Raw genomic sequence first — 15,443 nt, 5'->3', positions numbered from 1 at the left:
AGAGCTGTCCCCAGGCCCCAAAGGCACTTCTGTCCCCAAGGGGAACAACCTGGGCATGGAGGAATTTTGGGGGCTTACCTGGGGCAGGGCTTGCACCACCGTGTCCAGCAGAGCTCTCATGCCCGTGGCCATTTTCAGCAGTTTCAGCACTGAAATGAGGAGCAAATCCTGCTCAGCAGGGCTGGGGGGAATTGCAGGGAAAATCCAGGAAGGAAATCGAGGTTCAGGGAGGGTTTAAATCTCCCTTACTGCTGTTTGGACATGTGGGAAGTTCTCTGCTGAAAACCAGGATCTCCCTGATCCCAGCAGGGCTGAACATCCCCCTGTCAGTCCCAAGGGGAATGCATTCCCACTGCCAGAAGATTCTGGGATTTTGGGAAGGAATTCCTCCCTGGGAGGGTGGAGAGGGGCTGGGATGGAATTCCCAGAGAAGCTGGGGCTGCCCCTGGGTCCCTGGAAGTGTCCAAGGCCAGGCTGGGATGGTGGAAGGTGTCCCTGCCCATGGCAGGGGTGGAATGGGATGGGCTTTAAGGTCCCTTCCAACCCAAACCATCCTGGAATTCCATGAAAACGGACAAAAACCCACAAGAACCCCAAGGTGACCAGGCAGGAAAATGGGAGGCCCCTCAGCAGTGAAGAGCATCTTCCCAAGCCCTGACTGCCATCACCTCCCACCCTGCTCTGGACCTGGACAAAAGCTCAGTGATCCCAGGCTGGAACAGAACCCGACCCCAGACACCCCTGGAAAACCCCTTGGAACCCCCAGCTGGTCTCTGAGCTGCCATTCCACGTTCCCCACTGGAAATGAACCAGCAGGGCTGGAAGGACAAACATCCAAAGGATTTCCTGGGGCAGGACCCACCCCTGGCTATCCTGAGCACCCTCATGATGCGGATGATGGTGGGGTTGATGGGAAGGGCAGCGTTCATCTCGATCTCCTCCAGAGTGATCCCCACGATGGACAGCAGCACTATGGCCAAGTCCAGCTGGTTCCACCTACACAGACAGGAAGGACAAACACAATTCAAATTATACATATTTTATGTTAAAATAGGCACCAGCAAATCCCAAATGCATCTTTGTTGGATTAAGTTAATTATCTAAAATTACTCCTCTTGAGTTTTAACATAATGTATCTTTTATAGTTCTATTTCTCTAAAGTATTTAGGTTTTTTAATAAAACCATCCTTTAAAACTTATTTTTATTTCTATTTTTCTCTCAACAATATCTATCTTATTCTAGAATATTTCTAAATCAATATTTCTTACCTCAAAGTTTATATACAAATATACACTATATAAACTTTCTGTTAAGTTTTAAAAATTTTCTACAAATTTATTTCCCACACATCTCCTCATTCTCATCTGGGCCCGTGATTTTTAGGTGGTACAAAACCAGTTCAGAGCAGCTGGCACAGACATCCTGTGAGCCACAAAATTTGGGAAGTGACTGGGAGCTGACTGGGAAGTGTTTCTGACCTCTGAGGTGAGCTGGTCAGGCCTGGTGGAAAGGGAATTCCTGGGGGAAAAGATGCATCTGGAATTTGGGGAGATTTCCTGAATTCCTCCTGCAAAGCACCGCCAGCAGTTCTCAGGATTTTCAGTTCTCACACTACAAAGTTTGCACCCACTGAGAGCCAGCCCTGGGCTCTTCTTGTGTCACCACAGTGCTGCTACATCTCCCCAGAATCTGGCTCTGAAAGTGGGTCAGTCCAGCCCTGAATCCCCAATCCACAGGGGTCCAAAATGCTCTCACCTGTCCTTAAAAAACCTCCGGAAACCAAAGGCCACCAACTTGAGCAGTGCCTCGAACACAAAGACGATGGTGAACACGTAGTTGCAGTACTTGAGGGCTTCATCCAGGGACTGGAAAGACAGATCCCAGTTAGGCCAGCCCAGTGATCCCTTCCTAGACCCCCACGGAGGGACTGGCAGGGAGCAGGGTGAGAGGAGCACAGAAATTTCAGGAATAAAGTCATAAAGGCTCGTGGAGCTCACTAAATCACCCAGCAGAACTCAAATAAAGGCTTAGCCCCTGAGTCAAACAAAACCCTCCAAAGCACTGAGATTAGTTCTGCTAAAAATGTCAGGTTCAAGCTCAGTGCACAAATTGTTCAGTCTGGGCCAGACACGAAAAAATTCCCCCCTTCCCCATCTCCTGAAGATTCCTTGGTCTGAAGTGCCCAGCCTTGGGGAGAAGAAAAGCCTTGATGGATCATTTCTTGATTCCAGCCCTGGGGACAAAGGCTTTGCTTAAAAAGCTGAGGAAAATAAATAAACCTTGGAGATGGATGAAACCTTTCCTTGTTGAAAAATGGGACATCTCCAGCGCCGGGCAAAGCGTGTCCATATTTGGTGCAGCGTTCCCGCTGTCCCCGGAGCCGCCCTCGGAAGTCAGGAATCCACAATGTTTATACTTGGGGATGATGAGTGTTTATAATGGATTTCATTGGAGCTGGGGGCCAACAATAGCAAAGGAATCTTGTGGGGCCTTAAAATAGACAGGCTTGGGGGGGTGGAGCAGCTCTTGGGGTGGGGAGAGATTGGGGGACACGGGGGAGGGAAGGGGGGTTTGGTTTAGTGTAGAGCAGGACTCTGAATTTCCAATAAAAAATGGGAATTGTGAGCATCAAACCGGACAAAAATGGAAATAAACGTGACAGAGGAGGCTGCAGGAAACCCCAGGGCACGGGAAAGCTCTTTTTGTCCCCTCTGTGTGATGCCTGGCTTTGCTGGCCCCGCACACAGGGAGGTCACCAGGGCATGGCCATGCCCTGGATTTTGGGAATGGGAGCTGGAAGTTTCTTAGGTGTTGGCAACAATCCCTATTTTTGTACCAGTACCTAAAATAAAATGGCAGCTTAAAAAACACAGGACAATTCCCTGTTCCACCCAAAGCCTGAGCCTGGCTTCTGCCATCGTTTGTGACCGTTTGCATTTGGATTTACAACTCTGTGTTAAGTGAACATAAACCAAGAGTAAATAAAACCTAACCTGGATAAACAACATTTCCATGGAATTACCCTGGTGTAAAACACACACACACACGTTACCCTCTGGCTCAGCATCCAGGAGGCATTTGCAGGTTACCATGGAATGCTGGAAAAGTAAATGCTGAGCCAAAGCTTCATAAATGATAACAAAATGGAAAATTTATAGATGGAAAATGTATAAATTGATATAAATTTATCTATTGGCCCCTATGATTTTTGTCAAAGATGTTCTGGGGGGAGAATGATTTTATAATACATTAAAAAAGTGAGGCTTGTACTTTTAAATTTGGTTTATTCATATTCATTGAGGAAAAGAAACGCTCTGCATGCTGTAACTCTGAGTTTATATCTGTTAATGGAACGTTCTAAAACTCTGGACTGTTTTCCAGTGTGAGGCTCAGTCAGGTTTGGGATCAGGGCAGGAAATATTTAGATTGGTCTTTTCCTGGTAAAAGCTTAATTCACTCTCCATTAGCTGGGTTTTTTTTTACCCAAAGCAGGGAAATGGAGGTTTTGCCTGAGCCAGTGACTCCCAAATGGCAGAGCTGGATCAGAATGCTGAGGCTCCCCAAAAACTGTTTTTGGGACTACCTAAAAACAGAGGCTGGACAAAATTGGGGGATAAAAAGTGTTTCTATTTATTGAGGGGCCTTCAGGTACATTTAGGGCAGACAAAGGCTACACCCAAAATGGGACCATGGGTCAGGGTTTTCACACTTTTATAAATTTGGGCCATTTGCGTATTGGGGGTTAATCTGCCAATTACAGCTTCAGGTAATGAAGTAATTTCCCTCAAGTTTGTTGCCCCCAACTCACTTTTGTTTACATTTCTGGGGCCTGAGCCAGTGAGGTGTCCTTGATTGCCAGGCCTGGAGAGGAATTGTTGTGTCTGCCCAAAACGGGACAGCAGCAGCTCACACTGTGTGTGGAGTTTAGAGTTACACACTAAAGAACTCCAGATTACAAATACACGGAAAACATAAAATCCAAAGCCCTAAAACATCACTGGGGAATGTCCCATGGCCAATTTCCTCCCAGGGCAGCCCTGCTGGGGGCGGCTCCTACCTTGGGCTGGTTGTAGTGCTCCATGGACATGGTGATGACGTTGACGCCGATGATGAAGGTGATGAAGAGGTCGAGGTAGTGGCTGGTGCACAGGCTGTGGATGTACCTCCTGGCCGGCGAGTAGTCGGCGTAGTAGGGCCTGCGCTGGGCTTCTGTGGGGACACAGGGGACAGCCGTGAGCCGAGGGCGCTGCGGGGCTGCGGGCCACCAGCACGGGGCCTGCAGGGCACTGCCAGCTGGACACGGGCTGAGAACAGAGGTGGGGAAACCGTGGGAAGAGGCTGAGTGATCCCTGTGGGATCCCTGAGTGATCCCTGAGTGATTCCTGTGTGATCCCTGTGTGATCCCTGATTGATCCCTGAGTGGTTCCTATGTGATGTGTGATCCCTGAGTGATCCCTGAGTGATCCCTGAGTGATCCCTGAGTGATCCCTGAGTGATTCCTATGTGATCTGTTATCCCTGTGTGATCTCTGTGTGATCCCTGAGTGATTCCTGTGGGATCCCTGTGTGATCCCTGAGTGATCCCTGAGTGATTCCTATGTGATCTGTTATCCCTGTGTGATTCCTGTGTGATCCCTGGGTGATCCCTGAGTGATTCCTGTGGGATCCCTGAGTGATTCCTGTGTGATCCCTGAGTGATCCCTGGGTGATTCCTATGTGATCTGTTATTCCTGTGTGATCCCTGAGTGATCCCTGATTGATCCCTGATTAATTCCGGTGGGATCTCTGTGTTATCCCTGAGTGATCCCTGTGTGATCCCTGAGTGATCTGTGTTATCCCGGAGTGATGCCTGGGTGATCCCTGTGTGATCTCTGTGTGATCCCTGACTGATCCCTGAGTAATTCCTGAATGATCCCTGACTGATTCTTGTGTAATTCCTGAGATTCCTGAGTGACTCCTGAAATATTCCTGTGTGATCCCTGAGTGATCCCTGATTGTTGTGTAATTTCTGAGTGATCCCTGATTGATCCCTGAGTGATCCCTGATTGTTGTGTAATTTCTGAGTGATCCCTGATTGATCCCTGTGTGATCCCTGAGTGATCCCTGATTGATCCCCGTGTGATCCCCGTGTGATCCCTGAGTGATTCCTGTGTGATCCCTGATTGATCCCTGAGTGATTCCTGTGTGATCCCTGAGTGATCCCTGAGTGATCCCTGTGTGATCCCTGAGTGATCCTGCCTCCCACCTCAGCCTGGTGGGGTGTTTGGGATGAGCAGGCTCTGGTGCCAGCCAGGTCCTCCCCTCTGTCCCCCGTTCTCCTCCTGGCATGGGCAGCAGGGGAGGAGCAGGATGGACACAGGACCCAAAGCCAGGGGAGAAGCTCCAAACCCAGCACAGCTGCAGCTGCAGGCGAGGGTAGAGCTGGGGCAGCACTCATCTCTCCCAGCCCGGAAGGTGCCAGGAATATCCCTGGAGGGAGGAGAACGTGCCCCGAGCTCCAGAAGGTTTTTGGGGCCTTTGGAAGGCCTAAGGAAAAGCAGCAGGGCATTCCTGAGGGATGGGAGCACACAGGACACAGTCACAAAGCACTTGGCTCTGCCAGGACAACCAGCACAAGCTCCTCTGGAAAAAGAAATATACATTTATTTTTATAAAATAGATAATTAAACAATATATCTAGGGCTCAGGGCACGGCTGCATCTAAAACCATTCACATGAATTTTATATCTCTGCCTCTGGCTGGGATTCCTCCTTTTTTTCTCTTCAAAATGTGGAAATTTCTGCCTGTGACCAAATTCCTGGGAGCTTTCCAAGGAGAGTGTTTGGACCCCAGGACTGCATTTACTGCCTGTGCCTCTCTCCAATGAAAGTGTGACCGCAGGGATGGCTGTGGGCACTCAAATTCCTTTCAAACTTCAGCAATGTAAATATTCTGAGTTTACACCAGGCCAAGGCAGCATTACTGTGGATTTCACAAGTGGAAGAGACACTGAGGTCACACCAAGTCAGAGCAGGATTGTTCCTCACAGAGAGGGGATTTTGCAAATATTTCAGCAAATTCAGCTTTTAAAGCATGAAGAGCTCAGAAAAAGTTGCTTCACCTTGACAGAAAGGAGGGAAATCAGTTCAGAAGCACTCAGTGCCCTCCTGAAATCCATCTCCCACTCCTCTCATCCTGCTAATACCTTTCAGATGGAAGGACTCTTGAAATGTGGGAGGTTTTTTTTCTTTTTTTTTGGTGCAACTGATGCCAGATCAGAATCCAAACCCTTAAAATTAATTGGATAAAGGGAAACAGAATCTGCAGCTCTCTTTCAACTACTTTTTTTTTTTTTTCCTGGTAGTTAAAAGTACAGTGGAGGCATTTGAAAAACATTTCCTTCTGACCAGGGTCACCAAGGCTTTTTTTTTTCTCTGCTAAGGGGTGTGGAAAAACAAGATGAAAGCAACCAGAGTTGTTTTTGAATACATTTTTGTTTGCTTTCATGTGCCTTAATCCTACGAGTCATCTTGGACTGCTGGGGCTGTCTGTGCTACTGAGCTCAGCCTGCCTGAAAAATAATAATAAAAACATTGCAGTATAATATTTATTTCAGTACAATGTGCTTTCATGTGTTTTCAGGATTACAACATCCTTGTCCTTTTTTTTTTTATTATTTTTAGGGAAATGTCTTCTTGGGAGTGCAGATAACTCCTTGGGAGGTCTGAGAACACCCTTAATAGTTAAATGTTATATTAAGGGACAATTTATTAATGATGAAAGGTTGATCAATGGATTCCAGGAGATGAGCAGGGATGGGCTGGCAGCACATAAGGAAAAGAGGTTGCAGGTGGTTTTAACCACCCCTCACCTGCCCAAATGCCTGATTTATTCCCTATTCAGCAAAAGATCAGGTGTTTATTCTGTTTTATCTACTAATTACAGAAGGGGCATCACAAGAAGACATTGTCCACTGTCAGGCACTGAGCTGAAAACCTCCTAAATTCCCAGGCAGCATCAGAGCTCCTTCTGTCCACAGGCTGGAGAGAAAAAACCAAGGAGGAAGCAGCAGACCCAGAGGTGGCTCTGTCCTGCAGCACAGAGGGGTCCCACAGGTCTCTCTCAGCCCTGCCCAAATTCCTGCTGGGAAAACTTGGGACAGGCTTAACCCGAGGGAGCTGCAGGTGAAGCCTGGCTCCTTTGGGATGCACACAGCCCAAAGGCAGAGCAGGGGACAGGGAAGGAACTCCAGCAAGGGGAAAACATCCAAGGAGAGCTGGCAAGGAGGTGACAGAGGTGACAAGAACCACATGCAGCAGGGCCATGCTCAGGGGGACCCCATGCAATGTCCACTGGAGGAGATGCTGCCCGTGCCAGGCTGGCAGAGGGAGCTGGGATGTGCCTGGAGAGGGCAGGGATGAACCTAGGGATGTGCCCAGGGATGTGCCTGGAGAAGGCAGGGATGTGCCTAGGGATGTGCCCAGGGATGTGCCCAGGGATGTGCCCAGGGATGAGCCCAGGGATGTCCCCAGCAGCTCAGTGACCCCAGGAAGGCAGAGGGGCTGCAGCAGGGTGGGAGCAGAGGATGCAGCCCCACACAGCTCTGCCAGGATGGACAGAGCTCCAGGGCTCCACAGCTCTGGGCATTCCCAAGCCATTCAGGAAGTTTTACCTCTGCTGGCAGCACAGCAAAGCGCTCTGGGCTCCTCCCAGTTCACATTTTTAACTCTTAGAGGGAATTTTAAGCCCCCAAATTGTGCTGAGGGTTCACTGCACACCCCCCCCTGCTGCTGGCACAACCTGGCTGAGGAGGACTCTGATGTGGGCACGGCCACCAGGGCACCCAGGATCCACTGCTGATCCCAGCAGGCAAAACACAACCTGTGCCTTGGGCTCTCTGGGAAAATGGGCTGTGGGATGAGACTCCCATCAGCCAGCTGCCAGAATTTCTGTCATCATGGAATGGGTTGGGGTGGGAGGGACCTCAAAGCCCACCCAGTGCCACCCCTGCCAAGGCAGGGACACCTCCCACTGTCCCAGGCTGCTCCAAGCCCCATCCTGCCTGGGCACCTTGGGGTTCTTGTGGGTTTTTGTCTGTTTTCACAGAATTCCAGGATGGTTTGGGTTGGAAGGGACCTTAAAGCCCATCCCATTCCACCCCTGCCATGGGCAGGGACACCTTCCACCATCCCAGCCTGGCCTTGGACACTTCCAGGGACCCAGGGGCAGCCCCAGCTTCTCTGGGAATTCCATCCCAGCTCCTTTCCACCCTCCCAGGGAGGAATTCCTTCCCAAAATCCCAGAACCCTCTGGCAGTGGGAATGCATTCCCCTTGTCCTGGCACGCCGTGCTCTGTAAATGCTCTCTCTCCATCAAACACAGACAAGTTTCCCTTCAGCTGCTGGTTTGAACTGGTGGAAGTGCAGGAGGGGACAAAAGCAACCATCAAACAGATGAAAAAAGAAAAATCCCAGCCTGTCCTCCCCTTGCTTTTAGATGCTGGCTGGTACTTGAATCTCACCTCTCTGCAGAGTATTTCCACTTTGCTTGTGGTTCTGCTGACATGGAAATTAATGAAGCCCCATCCTCCCCTGGCTTAAAAGCATTTTTAGTTGGCATTACAATTCCCAGCTCCAGCTCCTCCATTACAATGCTCTGCATGAAACATTAGAAAGCCCTAATGGGGTTATTCATGCCTGGAACAGAGCAGCTCTGTACCTGCAGCTGCCTGGAAAAACAAACAGCAGGGTTTGAGAATTCCCTGCTTGGAAACTCTGAACCCTCAGGGATACAGCACCCAAAATTGTAGCTCAAGTGATTCTGCTGGATACAGAGAGGGTTGTGGCACTGAGAGGGTGTTTAAATTCAAATATCACCATGTGCCACCCTCTAGAGAAAAGTTTGCAGTCACTGCTTTGAAAGGCACCTCTGCTGGGGCTTAAAATTCCCCTCATCCTTCCACAATTCCCAGCTCTGATGGGAAAAGCCTCAGAGGAACAGATTTGTGGCCACTCTCCTCTCACAGAGGTGAAATCAGGAAAAAGTATTTCTGAATTCTCAGGTTTTGGGGTCTTCCTGAAGGGACATCACTGAAAGGCAGCCTGCTCCCAGCTAGAGCTGGGATTTCCAGCTTTCCCAGCTTTTCCTGCTCTGCTCTCAGCCCCCAGTGTCCTCCAGACCTTCCTGCAGCTCCCAAAGGCCAGGGCTGAGCTGCCAGGCAGATCCAGGAGGGCTGGATTTGGATCCCACAGGCAGAGCAGATCAAGCTGCTCCACGTGTTTTTAATGAAAACCTTCGGTCTGGGGAGGCTGCTCTGGCTCTGTGTCTTCTGAGAAGCTCATTAAAAGGCTGAGAGCAGCAGGATTGTTAAATTACACTTGGATGGAATGGATGGAGCAGGGACAGTGTCAGGAAAAATATTCTGGTTTATCTTGATTTTCTTTTTTCCCCCTCACATAAAAAAAGTTCACTGAGCAGTTCTGCCTTTAAAACCACATCAAATGCATTTCTCAGTGTCCTCACCCCCTGCCCTCTGCTCTCCTTGAGCAGAGTGAACCTGCTGCCAATCCCTGCAGCAAAGTGGCCCTCAGATGGGAAAGAAGAAATGTTTTGGAAAGATCTGAGGTGGTGACAGCACAGAATTGGGCTCAGAGGGACCATTCTGCTGAAAAAAAACCCCAAAGCAGGCGATGACTGCCCATCCCACCTGAGAAGGAGCTGGGTCCTGCTGCAGGGCTGAGTCCTTCATGGAGCAATCCCTCTGCTCAGCTCCAGATCCTGGATCCAGCCTGGGACTGGTGCCTAGGATCACCCAGCTGAGGTTTATCCCATTCCCAGAGTTGTATTTTCCACAGAACAATCCCTCTGCCAGGCCCTAAATCCTGGATCCAGCCTGGAATTGGCACCCAGGATCACCTAGCTGAGGTTTAACCCATCCAGGGCTGTGTCCCAGGAACAATCCCTCTCTGCCAGGCTCCAAATCCTGGATCTACCCTGGGATTAGTACCCAGATCACCCAGCTGAGGTTTAACCATTCCCAGCCCGCCACAGCTCTGTGCTGCATTTTTGTGTGTGCAGGAAGGGACAGATCCCCCAGCCCTCCATCCCCAGGGGACATCACAGACAGGGGACAGGACACACAGACAAGGTGCCAGGCAGACAGCAAGCCCAGAGGGTGCATTTGTGACCTAGGCTGGATTTTCCTCCTGTTAAAACACAAATTCTCCCTCCTCTCCTGCTCTGCCCAACGCTGGGAATGCTGACTGAGGTGAAAGCAGGGATCTCTGCCAGCCTCCCCACGTTCCTCCCTCCTCTCCCTGGGGTGACCAGGCCGCTCCACAGGGGTGACACAGAGTGCTGGGACACATGGAAGCAGTGGAAGGGACACATGGAAGCAGAGGAAGCTGCCAGCTGCTGCACCATGCAGATCCCACAGCTCCCCGAGCGCACACACACTGCCCACAGGCACAGCTCACATCTTTCTGAGTCTGCCATGGTTTTTTTTATCAAATCCATTAGTCACCTAAATCACCCAGGAGGTTCAAACCCCTCCCAGCTGAAACAAAAATACATCCCTTGAAATGGAAACGGCAATTTCCCAAAAGTGCAGCAGATATTTGGGTTCACCTTGTTAACAGCTCCAGTTTGGATGCCAAGCTGTCCTTGCAGGTAGAGCCAGACATTTTCAGGGAACCTTCTGGAAGCCCAGCACATGGCCAAATGTTTCACTTCTCAGCTGCTCTATTGACTTGATCCCCTTCCAGAAATCTGTCCTCCTCCCTGTGTGCTCTCCATGAAATGTTACAAGCCTCATCTGTGCAATGGCTGGGCTGAAATAGCTCCTTGGAGGTGGTGGATAAAGAGGGACAATGTCACAGTGTCCATCACTTTGACAGGGACTGGCTCTTTCTGTGTCTGAGCTGTGGAGTCACAGCCAGGCTTTAATAAGATTTATTTCCTAATCAGGGACTGAGCTGTGCCTCCATACCTGTGCCCCTGTTCTCTCAAAGGATGCTTAAAATTGCTTTTTTTTTTTTTTTTAAATGTCATATAAACTTTGAGTTTATCTGAATGTCTTTCAGGTCAGCACATTGGGGTAGAAGCTGCACAAGGAGGACCCCTGGGACCCTAAAACTGATTCTCCTCCCTGTGCTGGAAAGGCTGCCTTCAGTATTTCCACCCTCACACTCCCAAAGCTAAATGGGAAAAGGGGACGGAAAATTGCATTTGAACTCTTGGAAATCTCTGGAGAGCCTCAGTGTCTGAGCTGGATTTCATTTTGAGCCAGGCACTGAACTCACAACTGGCTAAAATCAAAAGGGCTTGGCCCTCCCTGTGGTGTCATTAAGGTCCTGTGGGGACAGCAGTGCCACCATTTAGTGCTGAGGTGTCCCCTGGCTCTACCAAGGGGCACCAGGGGAGCAGGAGAGGGACACAGCTCCTGCCCCAGGCCTGGAGGGAGGCAGGGAATGGGATGGGGTGTCCTTGGAGCTGGGCTGCTTTTCCAGCTGGAAATGGGGTATCCATGGCTTGATGTGTGGGACACAACTATTTGTCACAATATTTGGTCCTTCCAGGAGATGACATGGCCAGGCAGAGTCACAGCACTGCTGCAAGCAAACAGGGCCAGGAAAGCTCAGCCTTACCTCTGACTAAGCTCAGCTTTGATCTCAGCGACCAAGCCAGGTTTGCTCACTCCTCAAAAATGCCTGGCAGGCTCTCCCTGCTCACTGAAACTTCTGGCAAAGCTGGGGCTGCTTTCCTGGCAGATTTCCTGGGAATACCCTCCCAGGTGCAGCCTGCCTGGGGGAGGTGGGAATGGGCAGGTTTGGGGCAGGAAAGGAGCACAGGCTCAGGTGGTTTTGGGGTTTGATGGTCCCTATGAGATCCACTGAGAAGGAAATTTTGGCTAAAGGCCTTGTTTGGCTAATGGCCCTGCCCCTGGCCGGTGTTCCAAGGAAAAAATGAGTCCCAGGACTGAGTCCCAGCCTGGAATGGGACGAGCATCTCCTGTCACGGACACGATCCCAAGAGGATTCTCCCTGCAGCCCCACCCTGGGGCTCCCTGCTGTCCCCAGGCTCTGTCCATGCCCCCATGCAGTGTCTGTGGCATGCGGGGCCATGCTCCAGGACTCCCAGGCAGCATCAGCACTGGTTTAGCCGAGAAAAGAATCCCCAAATCAAAGCCCACCACCATCCTCAGATGCAGACGGCGCGTTAAGGCACGGGGGAGCCTCAGAGCGGCCTCCAGGCACGGGGGGAGCAGGGAAACTGTTCACCCCCGTGTCCCTCGGTGCTTGGGACAGCATGGCCTTGCAGGGAGGGCTCTGCTGGAGGAGCATTTTCCCCCAGCCAGGTGCAAAGGTGACATTTCCCACCAGGACAATCCCAAGATGTCACCAGCCCGAGCCTTAAGGCACCGCCAAAGAGGTAACGAAACAACACAACCTCGTGAACCCCAACAACACCACCACCAACAACAAAAACTCCAAAACTCAAAGGAAATCTTGCTTTGGGAGCAGGCAGGGCTCAGAAAGATTTTGGTTTGTAAGGCACTCTACCGACCAGACAGGTACATCTCCTTACTCCTGCGCTTTTTCTCCAGGCGCCGCAGCCGCTTCTCCTCCCGGCGCCGCGCCTCCTCCGCCTCCTGGTGCTGCCGGCACTTGTGGAAGTTCTCCACCACCACCCCCACGAACATGTTGAGCACGAAGAAGCTGACGATGAGCAGGAAGGAGATGAAGTAGAGCAGCATCCAAGGGTTGTGGTTCTGGATGGGCTGGGGGGGGGGAGGGAAAAACGAGGGAGAAGCGGCACAGAGCGGGTGGGTTGAGTCAGTTTTTTTGGAGCAGCAAGTTGTGTGGGGAGGAGGGCAGGACTGGGAGGAGGATTTTCCCCAAGTATTTTCCTCTCATTCACCTTCTCACTGACTAAAATTTTGCTGTTTGGTGCAAAACCCACCCCAAACCGCCTTATGGGATTTGATTATTTTGGTATTTATTTCACACAGCTTCGGCTAAATCTCAGTGGATCAGCAGCATCCCACCAGCAAGATTGTTTCAGCTAAAGATAGGCTCCAGATTTTTAATTTTTTCAGATGTGGGCTCCTGCTTAATGTTTCTCAGTTGTTACCAGATCTTCAGAAGTGGGGGAAATGAAGTCCAAAGTGTTACTGTGGCTCTGGGTGGGTCCTACTCATGCGAGACTCGACTTCCCACAGAAAATGCCAGGAAACTCTCAAACTGAATGCCTTTTCCACAGCATTCCTGGTGGTTTCCCATCCTCAAGCACCCTCATTCGAATTCATTCTACATCTCCTGATGTAGGACACATCAGAGCTTGTCCTACATGGGAAGCAGCCATGGAAAAGCAACTCTAAAAAATGGAAAACTGGCAGCTCAACGAGCAAAAGGAACCTCAAGGAGGTTCTACAGCTCTGCTGCTTCCTGGGATTTCAAAAACCCTGGAGTGCCCAGGCCTGAGGCTGGAGAGAGGAGCACAGGTGGGCTCTGCAGGACAGGTACCTGTTGGTCAATGCCCACGGCATCCAGCCCGTCGTACATGATGTTCACCCAGCCGTCCTTGGAGGAGAGGACAAACAGGGACATCAGGGCCTGCAAAATGGACAGAAGGGGTTGGTCCTGCCTTTCAGTCCCCAGGGAAGGAGCTCCCAACTCCTCCTATGGCCTAGCCTGCTTTTCAGCCATGTAAAGCATTTCATTTTCTGCATTTGCAATCAGAACAGGGAGCAATCTGAAGAATAAAAGGGGCAGCTGAGGGATGGCATCCCAAAGCAGTGGCTTTAGGACAATTCTCCTAAAACCAAGGAATTGTATGACCATAGCAAGAGATCAAGAGTTGATCTGATCCATATTTACACATTTAGAGTAAAAGACAGAGATTTCCAGATAAAGTCATAGAATGACCAAGGATGGAAAAGCCCTCAAAGGTCACCAAGTGCAAATATGAGCCCATTGATAGATGATTGCAACATCAATTTTGGAAACTTCCTATGATGGAGGCTCCACCCCCTCCTGAAGCCACACATTTCAAGTGTCCATCATGAAAAGCTGGCACAGAAAACCCCTGCAGGGAGGACTTTACCTGGCCCAAGTTGTCGAAGTTGTACTTCCTCCGGACCCATTTGTAGTGAGCGTTGGTGCAGTCAGCCTTCGTGGTGATGTTTTTGACATCAGGGCCATCACAGTAGTAGAACTTGCCTTTAAAAAGCTGCATTTGAGAACACAAATTAAAAAAAAAAAAAGAACAGCAAAAAATAAGCAGCTTTGAAAAGTCTGTTCTGTGATTTATCTTTCATTCCTGCAGTAGAGTTCATCAGGGAGGTCTGTCTGTTCTCCTAATCCTGACATCCTTGCTGGGAGCAGCTGCCAACCCCACCCTGGATCATTTCTCCTAAAGCCTGGCTCTTCTTCCCAAACTGAAATCTTCCTTTGGAGGCATTTCAGCTCATTATGTCCACCTCAACCCCAGCTTGTGAGAAAAGCAGCTTCTCTTTTGCAGCAGTCACTTGCAGGGGAAAGAAATACTTTACCTGGACCCCTAAAATCCCAAAGATAATGAAGAAAGCACAGCAGATGAGAACAATATTCCCAATAGGCCTCAAGGAGGAGATCAAGGTTTCCACCACCAGCTTCAGACCTGGGGCTCTGCTGATGACTCTGGAAAAAAAAAGACAAGACAATTAAACTTTTAATTTTTATGTATGTCCTGTTATCACCCAGCTGCTTCTCCTCTGCTCTCTGGGGCTGGCCCAGCCCTCCTCTACCTGCAGGCAGGGAATTCTTCAGCCAGCCAGAACATTCCCAATCCCATCAGATGGAATTCAAACAGTGGCAGCTGGGCAGAGTGAGGAGGGGAGGCTCCCGGTGGGCAGCATATCACAGAGCTCCCACTGTGAGAGGTTTGTACCTCACTCCAGGAGCCTGATCTCTCCAAGGGCTCTGATCCCAGCACAGGGACACAGGCAGGACCCTCCCTCCTCTCCCAACATCTTCCCAGTGGGCCTGGAGAGCACATCTGGTGCTCCTCCTGCAGTAGTGGCCATGACAACTTTCCAAACAGAGTAATTCCAATTTGTTTCCTAATTAGTTCCTGAGCTGGCTCTCAGCTAACAGGAGCCTGTGATCAGCAGCTCCACAGGCAAAGGATCAGTCCTGTTGGGAAGCAGATTCCTGGTGTGCTCTGAGGCAGGTTTGGGGTGTTGGGAGGAGCAGGGGTGCTGCTTTCCTGGAGGAGAGCCTGGGCCATGCACTGCCCTGCCCTGGGGATGTGGCAGTGGAACCAGCCCAAGCCAAGCTTTCCTGGGAAGGGCCAGGTGGGAGTTTTGCCTGAAAAACATCACAGTTGTTTTTAGGATGGGCTTGTAGAGGGTGAGTCCTTGCAGGGAGCTGCAGCTCACACGGACAGTGATGCCTTGTGCCTGCCAAGCCCAGAGAAAAGCGTT

The 15,443-nt window shown here is 50.4% G+C and overlaps 1 protein-coding gene across 1 annotated transcript in view; it reads right to left on the bottom strand.

Moving 5' to 3' along the window:
• CACNA1H (calcium voltage-gated channel subunit alpha1 H) overlaps nucleotides 1-15,443 on the bottom strand; it is a gene marked incomplete at its 3' end in the record, with an annotated part of 149,392 nt that overhangs the window by 19,126 nt on the left and 114,823 nt on the right. Inside the window, exons 22-29 of the mRNA XM_084216540.1 lie at nucleotides 14,532-14,658; nucleotides 14,084-14,209; nucleotides 13,504-13,593; nucleotides 12,545-12,758; nucleotides 4,059-4,210; nucleotides 1,757-1,866; nucleotides 863-996; nucleotides 79-149 (exon numbers count right to left, since the gene is read on the bottom strand). Of these exons, the coding sequence (XP_084072666.1) occupies nucleotides 79-149; nucleotides 863-996; nucleotides 1,757-1,866; nucleotides 4,059-4,210; nucleotides 12,545-12,758; nucleotides 13,504-13,593; nucleotides 14,084-14,209; nucleotides 14,532-14,658 (1,024 nt within the window). The remainder of the gene's footprint in view (nucleotides 1-78; nucleotides 150-862; nucleotides 997-1,756; nucleotides 1,867-4,058; nucleotides 4,211-12,544; nucleotides 12,759-13,503; nucleotides 13,594-14,083; nucleotides 14,210-14,531; nucleotides 14,659-15,443) is intronic.

The sequence above is a fragment of the Fringilla coelebs genome (assembly GCF_963513975.1).
Source record: "Fringilla coelebs genome assembly, chromosome: 16".
Taxonomy (NCBI): domain Eukaryota; kingdom Metazoa; phylum Chordata; class Aves; order Passeriformes; family Fringillidae; genus Fringilla; species Fringilla coelebs.
Note: the sequence above shows the minus strand (reverse complement) of the source record. Positions and strands in the feature narration are given on the sequence as shown.